Below are 25535 nucleotides of genomic sequence, written 5' to 3' on the forward strand. Positions count from 1 at the left end.
TTTAACGGCACAAAGCCTTGACGGGTGTTCTTCAAACAGAGGTCAGTAATACTTTGATTTGCACTTCCCGGTTCTCCGCCCGTGCGACATCGTCCAAATTGTGCGTGTTGGACTTATTTATTTTGAATGGTACTTCAGTTGCCATACTAACAAAAACTAGTATTTAGCAATCAACATGTATATGAGCTAGATGAAAGCATTTCATTTACCTTGCAAGGGCTACGTTTAGGGCACATTTACTCTTTCTTTTTCAGATCACAACGGAAACACTTGAGATATTCCGTAACTGTTTATCAGAATTAAATTATGAGGCCAAACACTTGGGGTTCAGCAGTGTGATATCCGTGGACAGATGAACATACGCTGCATATAATATGCATACATCGGGAACAAATTACACGTCAAAACATCAGAATTAAAGAAAGAACAAAACCCGCTGTTTGTAGATGTCTGTGAAAAATGTCAGAAGACCACAAACGTAGTCGTTGTTTGAGATTCACTCAATCCTGAAAGTATGTGGCAATATGTGCAGACACCGTTTCAAATAGCTTACTGTTACGTGTGGCCACTACCGTACCAGCAACTTTTGTAGACGAAATTGAAGGTGATTTTGCGTGACTATATATGGTGCCCTAAAACAATTGTGACGTTTTATAGAAACATTCTTTTGTCTCGTCTGGCTGTGTTGAACTCACCGTGTCTTGTCAGTGCCTTTCCTTTCTTCTAAATGCCATTTGACATATTTTGATGAAACGTAACAGAAGTAATAGAATTTGTTTGAAATGTAGTTGACAGCACGAACATGCACCTAACGGATAAAAACACAGCATAGAATGATAAAAAGTGTAAATATTCTTGTTATCTCTATTTCTCGGTCAACAAACTTTTATAGAATTGCCACTGTATCAATTATTTGTCAGAAATTTCGGAGTTACAAGAAGTGTAGATTCACAAAGCTTCAACATTTTCCAGTTCGATGGTTTCCAGAGATTTATTATATTGTGATTTTTGTTAATTTTACGCATTGGCAGTACATCTCCGCTTCAACCGCTTTATAGTTTCAATTACTTTATATATATCATGGCAATAAGTGGTTTTAACGGTAACTTGTATTATAACATTCAGAGCTTTCTTTTCCATGTTATTTCTTCCTGTTGACATATTCTTTGACTTCTGTCATCTTTTCAGAATGTGGGCGGAGACAAACGCCCATTTAAAATAAAACACCTTTCATTTCATAATAGCCATGTTGTCGAATATGTGATAACAATAGATTACAAATCGTCTTTATCGTGTTTTTTTCCACTATTATAAAAGTTTTGTAATTATTTTTTGGCTCCTTGTCGTCTCTAAATATTACCAATTGTTGAGAATGTGACGTAGAGATGTACACTACTTCTTGGTCAAAGAAAATTAGGGCATACAATGTGTAACGTTTTCGTCACTTATGCAATCTTAATGAAACTGAAGGTGAATTTCGTTTTTGTCGAGCCAGCTTGCGGAAGCGAAGACATAGTTGTCCAAATGGCTGTTCGGTGTATGTGCGTCCGTGCATCCGTCCGGATTTCTTTGTCCGGACCATAGATTTGACATGCATGGAGCAATCTTGTTTATATTTGGTATGAATGTTAAACTCAGTGAGACTGAGTGTCAAGCGCAAACCACAGGTTCCTATCTCAAGAGTCAAGGTCACTTGATGATCAAAGGTCATGTCAGATGGATTTGTTTGTCCGGACAATAACTTTGACATGCATGGAGCAATCTTGTTTATATTTGGCATGAATGTTAACCTCAGTGAGACGGAGTGTCCTGCGTAAATTCCAGGTTCCTATCTCAAAGGTCAAGGTCACAGTTGGAGGTCACAGTCATGTCAGATCTTGTCCGGCCCATAACTTTGACCTGCATTGAGGAATCTTGTTTATATTTGGCATGCTTATTTAACTCAATGAGACGGAGTGGTATGTTCAAACCCCGGGTTCCTATCTCAAAGTTCAAGGTCACAGTTGGTGATCAAATGTCATGTCAGATGGATTTGTTTGTCCGGACCATAACTTTGACATGCTTGGAGCAATCTTGTTTATATTCGGCATGAATGTTAACCTCAGTGAGACGGAGTGTCCTGTGCAAAGTCCAGGTTCCTATCTTAAAGGTCAAGGTCACAGTTGGAGGTTAAAGTCATGTCAGATCTTGTCCGGCCCATAACTTTGACATGCATTGAGGAATCTTGTATATATTTGGCATGTATGTTTAACTCAATGAGACGGAGTGGCATGTGCAAACCCCGGGTTCCTATCTCAAAGGTCAAGGTCACAGATAGGGGTCAAAGAGTGGGCTCGGCATGTTGCCCTTGGGCATCTAGTTTTAAATGTAGAGTTCATAAAGAATTACGTCCAAAGTTCATGAAACGTTATTGTTATACTCATACATATATGTATGCTACAATCAAGTAATAAATCTACTTTCCTCGATTTCTGATCATTAGCTGATAACAAGAGAAATGAGTTATTGCCATGTCTTGGAAGTGTATGTGCGTATGTTTGTGTCACAACGGTACTGTGTAAGAGTTTGAATAAAAAAATATTAAAATAATCGTTTAATTAAATACAGCAACATTTTCAATAACTGGACAGTTTAAGAAAAGTAAAATAATTTAGATTGCAAGTAAAATTGTTCTACTATTGTTCAAGCTCACTAAGATAGATTGTGCGTTTTAACATGCAAGTGGGTGCACTAAGAATTGCCAGCAAAATCTGAACATTAGTCCAGTAGTTTAGATTTAATCGATTTTCCCTGAGTGGTAATTATAATTCAGTTGCATTCACTCTAGTTCTTTCCCAGCGCACAACTAAAGTCCCTTCAATCAGAACATTTCGTTGGCCCGATATAATCATTTCTCACTTTTCCCGAGCAGTTATGATGAACACGTGGTCCCGAAACGTTAAAATTTTTAAAATGTTTTCAAAACAAAAATAAATAGTAGCATATCATTAAACACTATACTGCATTGGTGCGACTTGTTATCTTTCAACAAATATTAAAAGGTTGCGCATTTAAAAAAAAAACACGATAATAATTTAACTACATGTATATAATTTTGCTTTACTTAGCAAGATATTATGCATGTTCTTATTTGTCTCATCAAGTCTTGCCTTCAGAATCAACGCCATCATACTCGACCATTTTCGATGACACGCCATATGTATTTATCATTAAAAATAATTAACAAGTTAACTAAAGGTTTCCAAATATTATCAAAACTTTCTATTTAGAGTGGAAACTAAATGTAATGATATGTTGAAGTATTTAACTGTAAAATTACTGGAATTAAATCAGTTATTTATATCCATACCTTCAAATAGCAACCGACATAGTCGTGTTTGGTACGGAGACCTAGTTAAGTAGAAATCCTTGTCTGTGTAATTTCGTTAGAGGATGTTCTCAACTTCTCAAAGTGTTATGTCATTCAGCTTTTCGAATATAATACGTCAGTTATATCATTCATGTCAGTCGCTCAGCAAGACATTTTAACATATATTGACAATTCCACTGATGCAGACTTTTGTCTCCTTTTTCATCTTTCATACACCTAAAATGACAAATATAAGGAAATGTAGAGTAATAATTATACCAGACATGCACGTTAATAGTATACATGTACAACAAATGTTCAAGATGTGCCTCGTTCTTTCAATAATATCTTAAAATGCTTAAATGAAGTTTACGGACCATCTAGTGCAAGCACTGTTACAATTAAAAGAACGTTCAGACAAACGTGATCACATTTATATGAACCATCCCGATTTTAGTCATGCTGGAAATTGGTGGGCTGGGAAGTGCATCAATTCAGCTGGTGAACTGGGAAGGCGAAATTTTAGTTTATTCAGTCTTGGAAAGTTTAGATTCCGATAACTAATCAAGATATCACTGACCTTTGTTTGCTGTCAAGGCTTTGAGTGAGATCATTGTACAGTTGCTAAATGACATAATATATGATACTGATTATAACGGTACCAGTTATACTAAATTGCACATAACAGGAACAAAGTTGTAAAGCCTGACATGCCAGAGCTCTTAGTCTGTGACTATAGATTTCTGTATAAAATTAGTACAAGCAAAATTATATTCAGGCCTATTATAGGATCGCAAACTATCGGATTTCTTAATATTCATACATTCTATTCGCTGCTTTTCGTGTTCTACACATGCTCTACACACGTATCGGAAATTTTTCATCCTTTGAGTTGGCATGAAATTATCATAAGTGTTGTTAATATGTCAGTAGTCTAGACTAAATGCGGAGAGTAATATTTCATAGACAGTCTGTATGATGAGTCTTTTAAACAGAATAAAGAAGGTAATTACTGGAGTAACTTTACAAGAAAGATATGAAGCAGCTATGGTGTTGAGCGGTGTAGGAGATGCTCTGGGTTACAAGAACGGTATCTGGGAGTGTTGCCACTTGGGAGAAGAAATTCACGAGGAACTGAAAGAAATGGGCGGAGTGAACAAAATTAAAGTGTCGTTACCAGACTGGAGGGTCAGTGATGATACAGTGATGCATATCGCAACGGCGGAGGCCCTTATAGAGTGGTTTGATTTGACAAACACGGACGGCGTAATCTCAGAGCCACAGGAACAACTTTACTTAAAACTGGCCGCGAAATATAAAGAATGTTTGCACGACATGAACGGAAGATCAGCGGGTTTCACGTGTGTAGGTTCTTGCGGCCTTTTAAAACCGGGCGAAAGTGGCGGCTATATTATTCCATTCAGTAAGAAAGGCGGTGGTTGTGGCGCTGCTATGAGGGCAATGTGTATTGGATTGTTTTACCCACATCCCGAAGACCTTGAAAATCTCATTATTGTTAGTGTTGAATCGGGACGTATGACACATCATCATCCTACAGGGTACCTAGGGGCTCTTGCCACAGCCTTGTTCACATCATATTCAATCCAAGGGAGACCATTGAAAGAATGGGGTGTGGGTTTAATGGAATCACTGCCGAAAGCGCTTGAATACATCAAAAAATGTAAGATAGATGTAGAAGAAAATATAGAAGCTTGGGATTACTTCACGAAGCAGTGGACAGACTATCTACAACTTCGGGGTATATCTGACGGCAAAAATTCTCCGAAGTTTCCCAAAAAGTATGGCGTTAAAGAACGCGATGCGTTCTATAAATCCATCGGTTACACGCCTGGCGGCTTTGGCGGACATAGTGGTCATGATGCACCTATGATTGCATACGATTCGTTGCTGGGCTATAACGGCTCGTGGTCAGATCTATGTAAAAGGGCTATGTTCCATGCTGGAGACAGCGACAGTACAGGTGTTATCGCTGCTTGTTGCTATGGTGCTATGTTTGGATTTAAAGGTGTCAACAAAAATAACTATATAAATCTTGAATATCGAGAACGTCTGAGAGAGCTCGGTGAGAAGTTGTATAGGATAAGCCACCTAGACAAGTTTAAAGAACAACAAACGAAAGCAGAAAATGATACAGGGTCTTTACCCAAACCTTCGACAAGTAAAAATAGTGATGAATTAAAAAAATGAAGTTGAAAATCAATCACGGTGATTCAGATACTTTGTGTCGTGAAATATCAAAGGAAGTATCTGTATGCTTTAGAAATGAGGATGAATAGTTCATCAATCTATGAATCAAAGAAACAAATTTAATTACTGTGTAACGACTGGATATATCTTCGCCAGTTTCCACATTCAGCTGTTGATGCCAGCGCCATTTAAGAGCCTTATTAGCTCGTCTGAACCGAAAGTTCAAAGTGAGCTTTTAGTATAGGTGGATGGACCGTCGTCCATCATCCACAATTTACACAATGCTCTGTTTTGAAACTATTAGTCAAAAGTACGTTGACTTTGGTATGTAACATCCCTGTTTCCTCTCAAGTTTATTCAAATGTTTCCACTCGGCTCCCTTTTAGGGGCCGCTAGCCTTAAAAAAACAACAACAAAAAAGCCTTAAACAACTTCTTCTCACCAACTGCTTGATGGACCTTTGTCAGTACTTGTCTGTAGCATCATTATAACGCCTTTCACAGTTTTACTCAAATGGGAATATTCGGTCCCTCTTTGGAACCGTTAAAACTAAAAATAGAAATACCTTAAAATGAATTCTTTTTATGAACCGCTTTATGGATCTTCATGAAACTTTGTCTGTAGCAACTTTTTGAAGTCTTCTCCCCATTTCATGCATTCTGCCCCCTTTGTGGGCTGCTTGAGTTAAACATAGAAATAACTCTAAAGGTGACCAATCACATTTAAGCAACATTTTATGACATTTTTAGCTCACCAGAGCACAAAGTGCTCAAGGTGAGCTATTGTGAACGGTCATTGTCCGTCGTCCGTCGTGCGTTGTCCGTCAACATTTGCCTTGTGAACACTCTAGAGGCCACATTTGTGATCCAATCTTTATGAAACTTGGTGAGAATGTTTGTCTCGATGAATTCTAGGTCAGGTTTGAATCTGGAACATGTGGGATAAAAAACTAGGTCACCCGGTCAAATCAAAGGAAAAGCTTGTGAATACTTTAGAGGCCACAATTTTGATTCAATCTTTATGAAACTTGGTCACAATGTTTGTCTGATGATATCTAGGTCAAGTTATAAACTGGGTTATTTGGGGTCAAAAACTAGGTCACCAGGCCAGATCAACTTTGGTGAGCGATATAGTGCCATCATGGCCCTCTTGTGTTTTTTTTTTCATTTTTAGTGTATTCTGTTAAAGATTTGTTTTATTAATGAACAAAAAGATTCATTACATAGAGTTATATCCATATTAGAAATGTATGTTATATTGTTTGATTTTTATGAAATTTTGTAATTACTCCCATTTAATATGAAAGCTTTAAAAAAGTGGATTATAAAATTTATGTTCAATAGATGTTCTAGTTTTACATTCTCATTTGACAGAGATATTTCAATAATCTAAAGCGAATACTCCGAATAAACTTAATTTCCGCGTTGTTCTGTTTCCTGCTTTAAAACATGTCACGTCTTTAGCAACAGCTTTTTTTGTCATTGCTTGAAGACTTTCTTTTACCACAGATACCTGATATTGCTGATTCAAAGTATTCGATGACATTATTTATCATGCAACAGTTTCATTGAAGTGATGACTTTTAACCTTGAAACTTCTTCCTTTTTGAGTGAATCCAAGTGACTTATATTGTTACTTTAATTTCTTTGGATATTAAAAAAAAACTTTAATTCTATTTCATTTCAGCCCCTTTAGTTTAACGAGTTCTCTATATGCTGCATGGTGGCCTGCATGTATGGAATATGATAATGATTTATATAACATAGTGTTTTATCATTTTTCCCCATTACGTTGTAACAATACATAATTATCGTATCAGTAACGTGTGAGTTATTACAATAATAAACGACAACCTGGTCAATTGACATATTAGAAAGTCATTGTTTTTTTTTTTTACTTCTTCTGATCTGTATTCAAGAAATACCAGCGGTGTAAATGATATATCTAGTGCCTATGTGAATTGTTACCAGTTACACTAAAAAGGTTTTCAAAATATACAAGTATGATAATTATACCGCAGGCCCGTAGCTACGTTGAGGCAAGTGAGGCAGTTGCCTCGGTTAAAATTTGGCATGCAATGAAAAAATTAATTAAGTACATGTATTTCAACTAAGAATACAAATGGTAACAATTAGAGGCCATAATAAGAAATTATACAAAAACAGGCTCGTACAGAAACGCGGTTAAAATGTTTCAGTCTAAGGGTGGTCGAGACATGGAACAACTTACCAGCCCAAGAGGTAAATGCACCCACTCTAAATTCCTCTCAGTCTAGACTTAACAAGTTCTGGGTTGTGCCAAATAAATTTTCGCCTAACTGCTATAGTTAAAGGGGTTAACTGGTACTATAAGCCTCAATATAAGACAATAAAACAGTGTAAATAGTTTTGATCTATATGAACAGTGTTGTTTTAAGAAATATTGACAGTATGAAGCGGTGCACATAATTAGCTCGACTATTCGAAGAATAAGTAGAGCTATCCTACTCACCACGGCATCGGTGTCGGCATCGGTGTCGGCGTCGGCGTCACACCTTGGTTAAGTTTTTCGTACCAGTCTATATTTTGACAAAGTCTTTTGAGATAAAGCTTTGAAACTTTCAACACTTGTTTACCATCATCATGGCCAGTTAGAGGCAAGAGCACATAACTCTATCAAGGATTTTGGCTGAATTATGGCCCCTTTTGACTTAGAAATCATGGTTAAGTTTTTCGTACCAGTTCATATTTTGACAAAGTCTTTTAAGATAAAGCTTTGAAACTTTCAACACTTGTTTTCCATCACCATGGCCAGTTATAGGCAAGAGTACATAACTCCTTCAGGGATTTTGGCTGAATTATGGCCCCTTTCGACTTAGAAATCTTGGTTAGGTTTTTCGTACCAGTTCATATTTAGACAAAGTCTTTTGAGATAAAGCTTTGAAACTTTCAACACTTGTTTACCATCACCATGTCCAGTGATAGGCAAGAGCACATAACTCCATCAAGGTTTATGACTGAATTATGGCCCTTTATGACTTAGAAATCTGGGTTAATATTTCGTACCAGTTCATATTTTGACAAAGTCTTTTGAGATAAAGCTTTGAAACTTTCAACACCTGTTTACCATTACTATGTCCAGTTATAGGCAAGAGTACATAACTACATCAAGGATTTTGGATGAATTATGGCCCCTTTTGACTTAGAAATCTAGGTTAAGTTTTTCGTACCAGTTCATATTTTGGCAAAGTCATTTGAGATAAAGCTTTGAAACTTTCAACACTTGTTTACTATCACCATGACCAGTTATAGGCAAATGTACATAACTCCATCAAGGATTTTCACTGAATTATGGCCCCTTTCTACTTAGAAATCTTAGTTAAGTTTTTCGTACCAGTTCATATTTTGTGTAAAGTGTTTGACATGCGGCTTTGAAACTTTTATCACTTATTCAGTATAATAGTTATTCAGTATAATAGTCTATATCTGTAGGAAAGAGTACATAACTCTATCATCTATTTTGGCTGAATTACAGCCCTTTTTGGACTTGGAAATCTATTCTGTTTTCATATAAGTCTATGTTTTGTCAAAACTATTTTACATATAGCTTTTAAACTTTGAACACTTGTTTATCATTATGATTTCCATCTGTAGGCAAGAGTACATAACTCTGACAACTATTTTGGCTGAATTGCGGCCCTTTTTGGACTTTGAAATTAGTTCACACATAGCTATTTAGTGCAAGACTTGTCGAAATCCACAAATACTGGAACATTGTCTAATCTATTTTTTTCTTTTGTCTGAATATCTATGTTAATATTTTGACCCCGTTATTCAATTAATTCTTCGAATAGTCGAGCGCGCTGTCATCAGACAGCTCTTGTTTTAACTGTTGTGAATTGTGTAGATATAATAAATATAACTATAATATAAATGAAAAAGATACGTAATATTAAGACGTGATACACATGTTATACAAGTAAAGAAAATACAAGAGCTGTCGGAGGACAGCGCGCTCGACTATTCGAAGAATTGATTGAAGAATGGGGTCAAAATATTACAACAGATATTCAGACAAAAGAAAAAAAAGATTAGACAAACAATGTTCCTGTATTTGTGGATTTCGATAAGTCTTACACTAAATGGCAATGTGTGAACCAATTTCAAAGTCCAAATAGGGCCATAATTCAGCCAAAATAGTTGTCAGAGTTATGTACTCTTGCCTACAGATTGAAATCATGATGATAAACAAGTGTTCAAAGTTTAAAAGCAATATGTCAAATAGTTTTGACAAAATGTGGACTTGTATGAAAACAGAACAAATTTCCAAGTCCAAAAAGGGCCATAATTTAGCCAAAATAGATAACAGAGTTATGTACTCTTTCCTACAGATAGAGACTATTATACTGAACAGGTGATAAAAGTTTCAAAGCCATATGTCAAACACTTTACACAAAATATTAACTGGTACGAAAAACTTAACCAAGATTTCTAAGTCAAAAGGGGCCATAATTCAGCCAAAATCCTTGATGGTGTTATGTACTCATGCCTATAACTGGACATGGTGATGGTAAACAGGTGTCGAAAGTTTCAAAGCATTATCTCAAAAGACTTTGTCAAAATATGAACTGGTACGAAAAACTCAACCGAAAGGGGCCATAATTCAGCCAAAATCCTTGATAGAGTTATGTACTCTTGCCTATAACTGGACATATTGATGGTTAACAAGTGTTGAAAGTTTCAAAGCTTTATCTCAAACGACTTTGTCAAAATATGAACTGGTACGAAAAACTTAACCATGATTTCTAAGTCAAAAGGGGCCATAATTCAGCCAAAATCCTTGATGGAGTTATGTGCTCTTGCCTCTAACTGGTCATGGTGATGGTAAACAAGTGTTGAAAGTTTCAAAGCTTTATCTCAAAAGACTTTGTCAAAATGTGGACTGGTACGAAAAACTTAACCAAGGTGTGACGCCGACGCCGACGCCGACGCCGTGGTGAGTAGGATAGCTCTACTTATTCTTCGAATAGTCGAGCTAATAATATAAATAGAAAATAATAACAAAATATAAGTTGCCAACTACAAGAAGAATACATATATATATATACACATATATATGAACTGGAAGTGCCAAATTCCATTGCGGGAAAACAAGCGTCAAAAGGACCAAAGAAACATCATTGTTTATACAGCTCTCGTTGAGAGCTGTACGGTTTCTACAACTACATGAACTACATGAACAATTAAAGTTCAAGTTCAAAAACGTACGGAAATGATATATTACACCCATTCAGAATGACTTTACAGTAACAGCCGTAATAAAGATCTACAGCCTATTAGGTAATTCTTAATCAGATTTAGAATTATGGATCCGCATACTCATAAGTAAAAACTCAGTAAAAACTACATTAAAAACACCAAATTTAAAGTAGTAAAACATGGTCGCAGGACCCTCCAGAATGCACCATAGACGACCTAAAGAAAACAATTTTCCCGGGGGGGGGGGGGGGGGGGCATGCCCCCGGACCCCCTTAGACTGCCTCGGTTAAAATTAGCCTCTGGCTACGGCCCTGATACCGTGCTCAAAAATGATAAATTTTACAACAATACTATCATTAATTTACATGCAAATGATACAAGTTGTTACAAAAGAAATATGTATGTCAATTATCAAAGCTACAGAAGTATGTATTGTTTAATATATGTTATTGTATTGATATTGTTAAGTAACTTTTTCTTTTAGACAAATAAACAAAGAAAATATTTGCTGTTGATTCTATTTTTCAATATACCTTCTCTTTTTATTTAAATAAAATAAAAACAAGCAAACACATATATTTAGTATATGCCGTCTAAGTGAATCAATAATATATTGATATTTTCACGAGACTATTCTAGTTTTGCCAAAGGTACAATGATAATGATTCAAGTGCTTTCTTTCATTGTCTCGTAGATTGCACCAGTCTGGCTCCTAGATTGTCGATCAGGTTATCGATTTGGCTATAACTAAACCTGTCAAAGTATAAACTATTCGCAACAAAATAACAGTAAAACAATTAACCATTTAACATAATATGTGAATTTTGCAAAAATACTCAAGAACCATCTTCTTCCATCGTGAAATACTTAAATAAATGACATAACAGTGTCATAAAATATCAACACAATATGCGAAATAATTTGTATCTTTGACTTCATTATTGCTTTCTCTGATATTTTGTGTATATACCTGCATTACATAAAAGAAATTAGTGAACTATAGCATACAGTCCAGTAAATCTACAGTGAAAGTTTGTCACGTAGATTTAATATATAAACATATAGCTTTATAACATCTGAATGTATTCATGATTATAGACTTCTATAACAATATCAGCACATCATCAGAAACATGCGCCCGGTTTTAAATCTCAGTATATTTCTGCCTGATGGTAAGGAAATGTCTTCATCTGCACTTTCATTTATTATATTGTTCTTGTTTTTTTTAACAACAAAATTCCTATTGACAATTTCTGGGTACATGCGAACGATGCATTTCCAAAATAATCAAAATGGTGATCTTAGTACTCTTTTGTATTTCTTTTCCGTTTAAGTCTCGACAACATCTATTTTAGGGCATTATGCGGGAATTATCCTCTCATTCTAAACCACACTAACAACATCTGTACATAATTTTGTTCTCTGTTCTAATACAGCTTTTGCTTGTGGTTGCTTTCCTTCAGTCCAAAGATGTTAATTTCCATTCTGTACATTTTCACACTTTTTCCAACGGCTTTCTTATGGACAATCTGTGTTCCTATACTACTTTTATCTTGGGCATCTCTTCCCAACTTTCCTCACTCAAACATTTTCAAAATCACAACCGTTTCCGGCATTTCTAGATTTTCAGTATTAGGCTCATGAAAATCACATCATATGTAAGGAAGATATATGTTCTACTTTGTATTTTGTCCTGTAGATTTCCCATATTTGGCGACAAAGGACTATTAGACACAAAAAAATATACGAAGTTGTTTCTTTTCTTAAATTTCCATGTTTCTTTTTATAGCCTTACATAGAATTTACTTAAATACTAGTAATGCATAAGGTTATTCCACTGTGGACGTTTCGCTCACATACAACTTTTTAAGGGGACGCATATTGCTACATTCACAGTTCATACAGCAATGCGGAAGGGGTGCATATTCAAGAAATCGATGGTGGGAAAATAAAAAACATATTCCTAAACTGATATAATACTGATGGACACCTGTAATATTCAGTATTTTGTGGATAAGGATGTGGTACTATGAATGTAATAGGAAAACAGAGGTCTTTGTGAAAGTACATTCAACACAAAATATTAAGCTTTTGTATAAGGAAAATACAGGTTTTTTACAATAACAGTGTTCCAAATAATGTTGAAGGGATGAGATTTTCTTTCTAACACACCAGGTTTGCTTAAACATGTAAAAATTTAACGCCACGTCTGTTCATCTCGGGATGGACGCCATATTTCTCATTGATAAAAAATGTAAACAAAAAAATCAGAGTGGGATTAGCATTGCAAGGGCATAACATGACATTCTACACAATGAATACCTTAGAACAGATATCTAATATGCTACACAGGTCAGGCGGGTTAAATGCATAATGTCGATCACTTGAAATTCATCTTGAAAAGGTGGTTAATTTTAGTTTGTTTACATGGTTTTTAATTTTCCCACGACTTCTCGGCGATTCACTGCAAATGTATTACTGCGCCGGACGAAAGGTAACTCTAATAAACAACGGGAGACAACTTAGGTGTCAGCACGTGTACGATTTTTAAAAAAACATGTCGATGATTAAAATTTCTTATCAAATAATGAATCCTATTCAGATATTCGTCTTTAATATTAGAAAATTATTAATTTCTGTGGACATTTGTCAAATAATATTACTTACAGTGGACTACTTTGCGCATCAAACTGGTTTCCGCTTCAGTTGTGAGGCACTTCCGTTATACTTTTTGACAACAATAACAAAACACAAAATGAATCAATAAAGTCACTTATAAACCGACTGCTACATAAATCAGTGTAAGTAAAGTTGTTGTTACAACATTATACATGTTCGTTACGATATGAGATAAAGTTTATCTTGAACTGCATAATCCATTAATTACGTTTAGATGATATTGCATTTAAAACTTATTTGACCCCGTTTTTTTTTACGTGAATGACAGCATTCTCCTGCAACTCGTGCAAACAGAGTTATGAAAAGTATGGTGGAGAATTCAAGGACAAATTATAAATGACATTAAAGTGAGGATAACTGTATATTCGTCCAGTTTTGATCATTGACATTCCTGCTGTTTATTAGTAACTTTTGTGAACAAGATTAGAATGTTGCTTTTGCACAAATACACATTGATTGGACCTCTCAACCAAATTTCATACCTTATTTTAGGGATTTTTAAGACAATACATTTTCAAAAGTTTGTTGAATGTGTTTTGATATTTAAGTGCATTGTAGTTCATGAATACCAAGTTAAAAATTAATAATGGCAACATTTCTAGGCCTTTATTGTAAGCCACTAGACTTCTGTAACGATAAATGTTTAATGTATTAAGGGGAATATACTCTTTTAGTATTGTAATGTGGCATTCCTTGACCACCGTATCTTTTCTTATGCACTACTTTGTAAACAAACTAAATAATGTGTTTTAGCTCACATATGCGAAATGAAAAGCAAGACAGTGAACTTATTTCACATTCTTTCTTTAAATTAGAATCTGTAGGACATTGATAAATGTTTAGACAAAGTGAAGCACTATTATTTTCGCACCAAAAAGTCTTAATTGTTGACTTTGAATGTACACAAGAAGTCTTACGTAATTCAACAATAACTTTCTTGTTTCAGTTTTTCTCATTTTTATTTTAGTGAGCAATCCTTTGTGTACTTATAACAGTTGAAACAGTATTCATTTCATTTACCAAAACCTTGTACTTTTTTGCAGGTAAATTTTATAATACCCCACCCACTTTTTTCTAATTTCAAAGTATGCGTCCCCTTAAACATAATAAAAATCTGCCGGCGATATTGAGGTTTTGAGACCCATGCTTTCCTTTTAGCATCATGAGTCATGCTGAAATTGATGCAAAATATACTATACAGTGTAGATTTTTAGTGGAAAGGTTGCTCTTAAGGATGTACGAGCGCTTTTTTTTTCAGGATATCCGCCATTTTGAAAAATGCTTCTCCGAATATTGCTTTCTAACAAACGTTTTGCCAAAAATTAATGATAGATAATTAAAATATGGCTAATAATGTACCATTTAACCAAACAGATTCTACTGTTTGCGAAAAAAATGTTTTCACCCTTATTTTTGGCTGGTATTTGCCTAAAATTGACGTAAGATTTACAATGGGGTAGGGGTAGGTAATGTCAAATATCTATTAAAGTAGATCAGGTTTGGTTTTGAAATTTTCCTGACTGATACATATAATAATAAGCTATAATTGAAATAAAAGTTTTCAAGATAGCACATTATATTATCTAGAAAACATATATTAAAGCAAAAAGAACAAAAAATATCAAAATTCACCAATTTTTAACAGTTTTTTCTTAATAAATCTCTTAGATGCACGGTGATCCCAACTTTTTTTCTTTTTTTCTTTCCATTTTGAAGCATTGTTGTGGGTCATTAAAGCTGTAAAAGTTTTGAAAATCTTAACGTCAGAATTTTTTTTGTAGGTCGAAATACGTTTTTCCATTGACAGTAAAGTGGGTGGGGTAATTATATCAATATGTAAAAATGAAAGAGAATTGCTAGTGACATTTATGCTTATATATTACTGGTATCACCTTGTATTCATATTAACCTGTAACACCTGAAATCCCTATAACATTAAGTGGGATATTATATGTTATATAAAGTACCACCATTTTTCTAATTTTACAAAATTTCAGAAATGCTTTAAAAGCAGTGGGTGAAGAAAATGCCCTATAAAATTAAAACGAGTTCGGTGACCTATGTTTTTTCTCCTCCTGTTTGTCTTGGAAACAAATGTTCTTCAAGCTCACAGAGTATGAAAAAAATCTTACCGTTAGAAAAAATTTGCTCCTACATCCTTAACAATAATAGCGATTTCTTCTCTCATCAACCAGTTTTATTGGAAATGTACAATGTTACAGGTCGGCGACGTCATTTGACCAGGTTGTCTGTTTACTCTCTACGTCTCATGCTGGCCATACGATAGAATTTTACTATGAAAACAACCTAAAACGCCGAACATCTTCAATTCCTGGCTCCCAGTTAGTGTTTTTATTTCATTGTGGACCTATACATTTTGGTAGCATTTTCAAGAAGATTTTTTGCATTTATAGAAATGTAAACAACCTGTATTACAATGTACTCATGTAGTTTGGAAGATATTCCATAGTGTTGACCTGACAGACAGGAAATTCGTTCTTAGGAGATAGATCTACATGACCCGTACTTTTCTATTCTTTCTTTTTTAGGTCATTTAAGAACATAAGGCGTAAAAAAAATGTTTGTTTTCGGTATCTCGGCCTACCCTAAATTTTTGGCCCGACCCTAAATGTTTTAAGGCCTTGGAGAATATGTTTTTTCAACTTTTTAACTCTGTGGGTTTAACAGGGATTGAACCCACGTCCTTGTGCATTCGAACGGAGCTCGAGGCGGAACTATAAACGTTCATAGACCCTTTTTCAATGGATCCATCCCTGTCCTGTCATAACAAATGCTAAGCGAGCCACTTTCTAGCTTTTTTAAAGCTATCCTTACAACCAGTCGGGAACCAGACTATGTGCTGCAACCCAATCGTGAAACATCGGTTTATTCCGTATCCTCCGTCTATTAGAGGCTGATCACTACCAAATCAAATGTAAGCCTCCGCTGGTCTAGTAGTCCAAATATAAATAATGCTAATCTTGTTTCCTTTCCTAGTGCCTTTTCTTAACAGCAACGTGTTTACTTTTACCCTACCGCGTTTCAGTATGTATCACTTTGCATTCTATCGAAATATATTGAAATCGGCATGTTCCTATCGCATGCTAGGTAAAAATGGCGGCGTAAGAATTTCATGTCTCGAAAAGAGAAATTGAAAGAAGCGAAGATTAGTAATTTAGTTAAATTGTATTTAACGAACTGTAGTTTTCTTATATAAAAGTTAACATCCCCTTTTCTTTTTGGTTTTCTAAAGTAGCGATATATATAGTTCTTTATGGGAATATAAGTCTCTGAAAATCTGATATTCTAGAAAATGTCAAAAAAACGTTATGAAATCAGTGGATTTTATATGAAATAAAGAACAGCCGGATTTAGTGGTGTTCAGTCTAGATTGATGTATAACAGTTATCCACTACCTTGGCAAGTAAGGGAAACAAATCTCGCGGAGAGTTGTGACTAAACTATTGACTAAAATATTTGTACACAGCGGCATATATATTTATATCGTGTAAATTCTAATTATAGATAACACATAGGCAACACGGTTAACTGACCATGATACATTTATTTGTGTAAAATATTGTAAACTCTGGACTTACAACGGGAATAATTTTATCAAGCCACGTTTCCTTTTATAAGATCATGAACAAGTATAAACAAGGAAGGACGGAAGCTAAAATTAAAATGGAAAGCTCTAATCGTGTGGTTAATTTAAAGGATAGGTATGAGGCAGCTATGGTATTGAGTGGTGTAGGTGACGCTTTGGGCTATAAGAACGGAGAATGGGAGTTCTGCAACTCTGGAGAAATAATACACAAGGAAGTAAAAAAACTTGGTGGTGTGGACAATATTAAAGTAAATCCGAAAAAATGGATGGTCAGTGATGATACGGTTATGCACTTGGCTACAGCAGAGGCCCTGGTGGAATGGTTCAGCTTTACGGAATTAAAAAACGTTAGTTCAGAACCACAGGAACGCCTCTACTTAAAACTTGCCGATAAATACAAAATGTGTATGCACGACATGGCGGGGAGAGCAGCGGGTGCCACTTGTATGGGTTCTTGTCATATGTTGAAGCCAGGTAGAAGTGGAGGCTATATTATTCCATTTAATCCCAGAGGCGGTGGATGTGGCGCTGCTATGAGGGCAATGTGTATAGGACTGTGTTATCCTAATCCTGAAGACCTAGACCAACTTATTGCCGTCAGTGTGGAGTCTGGACGTATGACTCATCACCATCCTACAGGATACCTAGGTGCTCTTGCTGTGGCTTTGTTTACGTCTTATTCCATTCAAGGAAAAGCTGTGAAAAGTTGGGGAGCTGGATTGATGGAAGCATTGCCAAAAGCTCTTACTTACGTTAAAGAAAGTAAAATAGATGTGAAGGATAATGTAGATGCATGGGATTATTTTACAAAACGATGGACAGACTATTTAGAACTACGAGGCATATCGGACGGTATACAGAATCCGAAATTTCCGGAAAAATTTGGCGTGAAAGAACGTGATGCCTTTTATAAATCCCTCAGTTTTAGCGGCTGGGGAGGTGCTAGCGGTCACGACGCACCAATGATTGCCTACGACGCACTTCTCAGTTATGACGGGACATGGCCGGATCTCTGCAGCCGTTCAATGTTTCACAGCGGAGATAGCGACAGCACTGGTGTCATAGCTGCTTGTTGCTATGGTGCCATGTTCGGCTTTTATGGTGTCAACAAAAATAATTATAAGAATCTGGAATATGGAGAACGTCTTAGAGGGCTAGGGGAAAAGTTGTACGCAATAAGCCATCCTGGTGATAAAGAGGTTGTTGATAAAGTGAAGAAGGAAGATCGGAAAACGCTTGAACGGATAGATTCGTTACCAAGACCACCCTCGGACGAGAATTTAAACGAACAAAGACAGAGCCCACTAGGAGATATTTCAGAACATGCTGCTGATTCGGATGAACTTATAGAAAAGAGGATGCATGATTTATCAAAGTGAAATTCTACAATTCCTATAGGACATACATTTGTGTATATCAACATTGTTCAAATATGTACCTTTTAAAAGTAGTATTTTGTATTAATGTTATCTTTTTACTAAGTTTGTAACTAAGTTTGATACTTTAATTTACTTTTCTAGTTAAGGTCTATTGTATAGTTATCTCGATTCTGAAATAAAAGGGCAGACTTGACTTTTGCCGTTAGCTTTTATAGAAAATGTTAATGTTATATGATTTCCGGCGATATGCATTAACCAGCCATTCACCCCCGACAAAATGCTTATAATGATGCAAGTTGATATGCCCTTTGGGGGCGTGCAATCATCCATCAAATAATACACACACGAAAACAATATATAGTATAGATAAAATCGGTCTTTCTGTGTTTCAACATATTTTGTTTTTCTCTCCAGAATGAGGTTCTTACGCAAGTCTTAGTTAATTATAAAAACTGGTAAAAGTAGCGATATTTTATGTAGGGTATAAGAAAAAAATCTAATTTGAAAGTCGATACAGACTGAAGTGTTATGAGAAGGCATTGCAGAAATATAAAAGATGAAATTGAGGGAAGAATGAGATATTGTATCAAGTGGCGTTACTGTAAACATGGGTTCAGGAAGAATATCTTACAGTCGAATTACGTAGGCATGCCAATAAGAAAATGAAGCCTTTTTGTCCTGACCAAAGAGGGATGGTGTAGCCCGCCAGCTTAGCTCAATAGGGAGAGTGCAGATCTATGGATCGCGGGGTCGTGAAATCGATCCCCGAGCGAAGCGTATGTTCTCCGTGACGATTTGATAAAAGACATTGTGTCTGAAATCATTTGTCCTCCACCGCTGATTCATGTGGTACTTGCGGAGAATATGGTTTGTATTGTTATTGAATCCACGAACACTGGTTACGTTAACTGCCCGCTGTCAAACACTGTTGAAACGGCATTCAAACAGACAAACAAAATATAGTGTGACTCACGGGCTAAGTCCAGTTTGTTCAGTCAGATCGCGGCCGTAGAAATTCAGCCCCGTACTTTGACTCGAAATTGAACTTTCGGTACGATATTTGATGGAGTTCATGCAATGTCGTTTGATTACAGAGTTCCGCTTTATACGAGTGGTGATACGCACAACGTTCCCTTATGTACAGACTCAAACAGACTGAGAGTCAGCTTTTAGTTTCTTTAGTTGCACATTATATGTTTCTAAGGAATCTTCTTACTGATGGATGTTTATAAAACTTGTGGTAATGACTCAAGTAAAGTACAAGTAAAGGGACATGAACCCACCGATACTATATATCTGCAAGAATCAGGAGCTACATGATTGTTATATTCCGTCCGATTGTCTGTCAGAATTAAAAAGATCTTCATGTCAGAATTAAAAAATTCTTCATGACATGTTTACATGTTGTCATCATTAGGAAATCACATTGGATAGTGTAGAGATGGTACCTAAAACATTCAAATACATCTTTACAGGTTTTTTTTTCAGAGTAAAATGATAGCTAAGTGCACCAATTTTCTAAATATATTTATGGTTTTCCTCTTCTCCATTTCAAAAATAGAAATATTTGATATCTAAAAAATGACTTTCTCAAAATATCTGAAGCAAAACGGACAACTCTTGTATTGACCGTTTTTCAATGATTTTAGGATTTCCCTAATTATAGTCTATATCAAACGTTCCCACAGCTAAATAAAATCAATAGAGTATAATGTAAGTTTACTCTACTTTCAACATTTTGAAAGAGCCTATACTGAACTTCCTTTTGTCTTTTAATAAAGTCAAATTCCAAGACTAGCCAAGAGTCTAAAACGCTTGAAAATATTCTGAGTGAAAGAGAATGACATGCTCTTTATTATAAGCTTACCAAAACCATACCAAAAATGTACCTTAAAGAAGATATTAAAGATTTTATATTGTAAACAAACCCCTACATCATTTTACCATCAATATTTTCCACTCACGAATGCACTCAATTCAGGTGATAATTGTTGATATATTTGTAAATGAGAGGCCCCAACAAAAACCTTTTTTTAAGTTGTGTAAACAGTTTAAGTTGTAAATTAATGTTGATATCTGAAGTTACCCAATCACTTTGTTTTCAACAATAAATAAAACAACTTATAGTTTGTTTAGGGTAGTTGACCTGTAATGAAAATCATCAAATAAAGTAATCTCCATATGCTTTTTCAGCATTTATTCGTTTTTCAAGGAAAGCAACTGATTGTGCTAGTTCCCTTCAGAGAAAGTTTAAATTAAGAATTGCTTCAAAATAAAATACATTACATAGAGTCATTACCTATCAGCTACCTTAAAATGTTGTAATTACAATCACTACCTTAAAACATTGTAATTATATTTATGACAATGAATTTTATGTTACCAATTTAACTTTTTTTTGTTATTTCTCATCGTTGGATATATACATTTTACATTTTGATATATAAATGTTGTGTAAACCAATGTATCACCATTGAGAACAATAAATAACTTTGGCTAAAAGATCAAAACTTAATAACATTTCTTAATGTCGTAAATTTTCTTCAAAGGAATTTATGCATTATTCTGTATCATCTTCATGCATTACTAAACTTTCTATCAGGGCCTCACTACAACTTACAAAATAACTGTCAGTGTAAGTCATGAGAAAAGCGTGCATATTGTATATTGAATACAAAGGGATTTAAACAAATGTAGGTCATATTTTGTCTGACTGATAAGTTGTTTGAAAAAGGATCTATCTGATTTTTCTTTCACTTTTGACCAATGTTTAATGTTGGCTTCAGTTTATTGGTCAATTCAGAGTTGTCCCCCTTCGATTTTCTTGGGTAGGTACCATCTCTAGATAGTGTCATTGAACCCGCAACAAATAACATGTATTTTAGTGTGAAAGTTACTTATTTAATTCGTCCGATTGTGGAAAAAATACTCACAGCTTATGCAGACAGTTTGAAGAGTTTAGTGCAAGAAGGTGGCTATGCCACATTTTGATTATTTTGAGGAAATAGTTGGGAAAAAAATTATTCTATCTACCAGTTTCAATATGAAGACTGTGCGAAGACGTTCTGAACATACACATTGCAATCCTTAAACGCTTGTCTGATATAAAATTCAAATAGTTTTCAAAAACAAATTCATGTTTGAAAAATGTGTACGGTATAAACTTGTGTACTATTTTTGCATATAGATATCAAGAATACGTTATTTGACATTCAAATTTCTTGGTTTAACCATACATTTGACATTCCTTTTTCATCAAACAATTGCATACCGTTTTCCGAGATGCAAAATTAGTTACGCATGCTGCCATATAAGTCATTATGACATGTAATTAGAAAATACAATCAAACACCGTTGGTATTTCAATAGTTTATGTACCGGTATTCAAGAATACGGACATATTTCTGTTATAATAATCATATTTTCAAGTCGGTTCACCATACGTTGAATGTGAATGTTCGTTTTATCAAAGAAGTATAAAATAACTTTATTTTTATAGCTCTTTGGTTTTATTAAAGGTCATCAAAACAAACATATTTACATTAGCTATATGTTTACTAAGCATTAATAATCACCTTTGTGCATTGTATCACTGATGTAGAAATCCTTTTTTAACTATATACTTTGACTCTTTATGATGTCACCGTGGTGTGCAACCATTTTGAAATATTACGATACTCGGGAGATGGGGACTTCACCGAAGAATATTTTTTTAAATGCCTTAAAGGTATTGGTGTCTCAATTTTGATCTGCCCCTTTCCTGAGCTAAACACTTCAACTGTGTTTTTGGCGACTGTTTAAAGAACAAGGCTCTGTTTAAGTGTACAAAATACGGATATTGTAACAAATATGCCACACAAGAAGGCCATTTAACGTCTCAGCACGCCTGTACATTGGGCGCCATTTGGGTCGCAGTTTTTGGCGCAAAAACATGGAACACAAAGGACATGTTCTTAATCATATACTACTTACTTAGTTGGCCAATGCAAATTTAATCCTCAATAGTCAGAAAACAGAAACCTACGTCGTGTTATTATTTCTGAATACAACATTTATAGACATGCATCCAAAGCTGGAACATTAAGAAGACCTAGAGGAACTACTTGGCGGCAGTGGGAAAAAGAACATTCCCATCGATACTTATTATAGACATCAGAAGTTTAAAATAATTGAAACGACAAACCAATAAAGAAACTGAAATAGAATGTATAGTTCCCAAGCTTGTAGACTCGAAAGTATTAGGAAGATCTTATCCTGTTATTGTTTTGAAAGATCGTGAAATATCAATGACTGTTGTACATTTTTCTATTTAGTCCGTAATCGCAAATTTTGTTTCTGAAGGGTGAATTAACCGACTCTTTTAAAAATAGTGCAATGCTGTGACACTGTCATATGATTACACATCTTTAATCATTTCTTTAAGAGTCTTTGCAGCTTAAGATATTCAGTGTAGCAATTTTAAGGTATATGTTTCGCTTTAAGTGATAAGTTATATTTTGATAGAATATTTAGTATAATAATTGCTCCTGCTAAAAAAAGTTTCTATTTTTGGAGAAAATGAAGTGATTCTACGTTGTATCCTGAAAAGTTGCAAAATTTCAGCCAGAGGTACAGGGAGAAATTAGATATGTGCCGTGCCATGGGAAAACCAACATAGTGGCTTTGCGACCAGCATGGATCCAGACCATCCGCGCAGTCTGGTAAGGATCCATACTGTTCGCTAACGGTTTCTCTAATTACAGTAGGCTTTTAAGGCGAACAGCATGTATCCTGACCAGACTGCGCGGATGCGCAGGCTGGTCTGGATCCATGCTGGTCGCAAACCCACTATGTTGGTTTTCTCATGGCACGGCTCATATGCTCAATTGGGCTCATTAAGATTGGTACAGCACAGAAACAGTGGAACCGAGCATTGTACCCGAGTCATAGTGACAGTATGACGCTGTTTGTATATTTGTCTATAATGTGACAAGACTATTTAAAATTCCTTCACTTTATATTCAAAATATTAAATTTATTGTTTGGAAGAAGTTCTATTGTTTTGTTGCGGTAGTCTGGTCGCCCGTTCGTCACAAAATCGTGCCCGCCCCTTTATCTTTTTTACCGTCTCGAACAATACTCGGATGTTTGCCACTAATGTACAGAAAGCAAAGGTCACAGGATGATATATATTTTTAGAAGACTCTTTGAAAGCACTATTAAAAAAAATTAGCAGACTCGGTTTTTGAGTGAAAGATAACGAAATGTGCAGCACCACGGACGCCCCTTGGCACCTACCTTAGTGGAATTCTAAACTAGTGTAGTAGAACTGAATGCTCTGTCATGATTGTAAACGTATGTCCAATACTGGGTATGGAGAGGCATTTACACTCGCCATATGCGGCATTAAAGACCGAGCACTGTACAAGATACAAGAAAAGTTAAAACATAATAACATGTAGTCGAACTAATCCGACGCCTTCAGTTTGTTTTATATCGTGACGGTCAAACTGTAAACCATAATTGTGACGGTCAAAATGCGGTGGCTGCAAATGTCAGGGGAAAAAACAGCCACTCAGCGACAGTAAGCTTGTCTAAATAACATGATATTGTATCGTTAAATTTTGTTTTAATTATTGTTTAGAAGATGAGCAGGCTTTTATCATTTATTTTTTAAATTCATTTAATTTTGAGCAACCTGATTTACGAAAATTCAGTTAAAAGTTTGGGCGTACACCTTTAACTGAACGAAGCTATTCATTACTCAGTATGACAAATATTTTGTTTACATTCCATAAGTAGTACCCATGTAAAAGTGGTATCGTCCATGAGTTAACCAATCAAATAGCGTTCCTGCTGACAGCTCGCTATTTCGGTAACATCAAACTTGTACCGCGTTGTGCAAAGATTACCAAACCGTGAAACATGCGTGCGTTCACTCAAGGTGTGGATATTTTAAACAGTAAATTTTGATTGGATTTTATTGTTATGAATGATGGCATACCCTTCCCGTGCACCACCGCCGATTCCACGATATAATCGCGCTGCTGGAGGCAGTGGAGGACAGGGTCATTCCGGCTCGCCTGGTTACGCTAATGAGCCGCTGCAACTTCAGACGACACCGGCCCCGAGCCACTCACACCTGAGTCACCTGTATAATGGCCCGGGGGTTGGACCAGCACAAATAAGTCCATCGAATAGGAGTCCAAGATATAAGGATGCAAGTGACGCTCATAATAGGTAATTGCGACAGTGATTTTTAAACTACACTACTGTACCCAAAAGTTTCTAATGATTATGACTGGGAGGTGCATTGTCTGAGATATGCAAGGTTAAGGTTAAGAAGTAGGCCTTGAGAAACAAAAATCAAACAACACCAAATCATAGAAAGAAAGATTTGTTTGACATGAAAATTGAACAGCATGTAAAACATGTATATATTACTTTACGAAACAAGTGTCAGTATACTGATATAAACATTGAATTTCGGAAAAGGACTGCCGAAAGGGGCTCCACTTCCGGACAGTTAAACGCCTTTAAAAACTCATCATTTTCAAAGAACAGTTACACATGTTCGTTTTGATGCATTTGCAGTAACGTGCGAGTGGTGAAATTTCACACAAGGTGGAACACAGTTTTCAGCAATTGTTTATCTTTATTTCTTTACACATGGTATTCATTTTCAAAGGTAGACAACTTTTTCGGAATATTTTAAGTACAAATGGCATTCATTTTCAAAGGGAGACAACTTTTTCCGGTTATTTTAAGTAATCATTGAGAAAAAGTTGTCTCCCTTTGAAAATGAATGCCATTTGTAAAGAAATAAAGATAAACAATTGCTGAAAACTGTGTTCCACCTTGTTATGTGAAATTTCACCACTCCCACGCTATTGCAAATGCATCAAAACGAACATGTGTAACAGTTCTTTGAAAATGGTGAGTTTTCAAAGGCGTTTGACTGTCTGGAAGTGGGGCCCCTATAGGAGGTCATTTTCTGGAATTTAATGTTTATATCAGTATACTGACACTTGTTTCCTGAAGTAATATACATGTTTTACATGCTGTTCAATTTTCATGTCAACAACTCTTTCTTTCTA

The 25535-nt window shown here is 35.4% G+C and overlaps 3 protein-coding genes across 4 annotated transcripts in view; 2 read left to right on the top strand and 1 right to left on the bottom strand.

Annotated features, from left to right (window-relative positions):
* LOC123530206 (uncharacterized) overlaps nt 1–25535 on the bottom strand; it is a 273691-nt gene that overhangs the window by 174913 nt on the left and 73243 nt on the right. The gene's annotated exons all lie outside the window — the stretch shown is intronic.
* On the top strand, nt 4273–18652 carry LOC123564389 (uncharacterized). Its single transcript, XM_053537639.1, has 2 exons — nt 4273–5548; nt 17053–18652. Exons 1-2 carry the CDS (start codon nt 4325–4327, stop codon nt 18457–18459), a joined length of 2631 nt encoding a protein of 876 aa, XP_053393614.1. The 5' UTR covers nt 4273–4324; the 3' UTR covers nt 18460–18652.
* The window catches only part of LOC123530247 (calpain-9-like), a 40511-nt gene continuing 39258 nt past the window's right edge, over nt 24283–25535 (top strand). The window contains exon 1 of the mRNA XM_045311019.2: nt 24283–24678. Within this exon, the coding sequence (XP_045166954.2) occupies nt 24431–24678 (248 nt within the window). The 5' untranslated portion in view covers nt 24283–24430. The remainder of the gene's footprint in view (nt 24679–25535) is intronic.

This window comes from Mercenaria mercenaria, chromosome 1, assembly GCF_021730395.1.
Source record: "Mercenaria mercenaria strain notata chromosome 1, MADL_Memer_1, whole genome shotgun sequence".
Taxonomy (NCBI): Eukaryota; Metazoa; Mollusca; class Bivalvia; order Venerida; family Veneridae; genus Mercenaria; species Mercenaria mercenaria.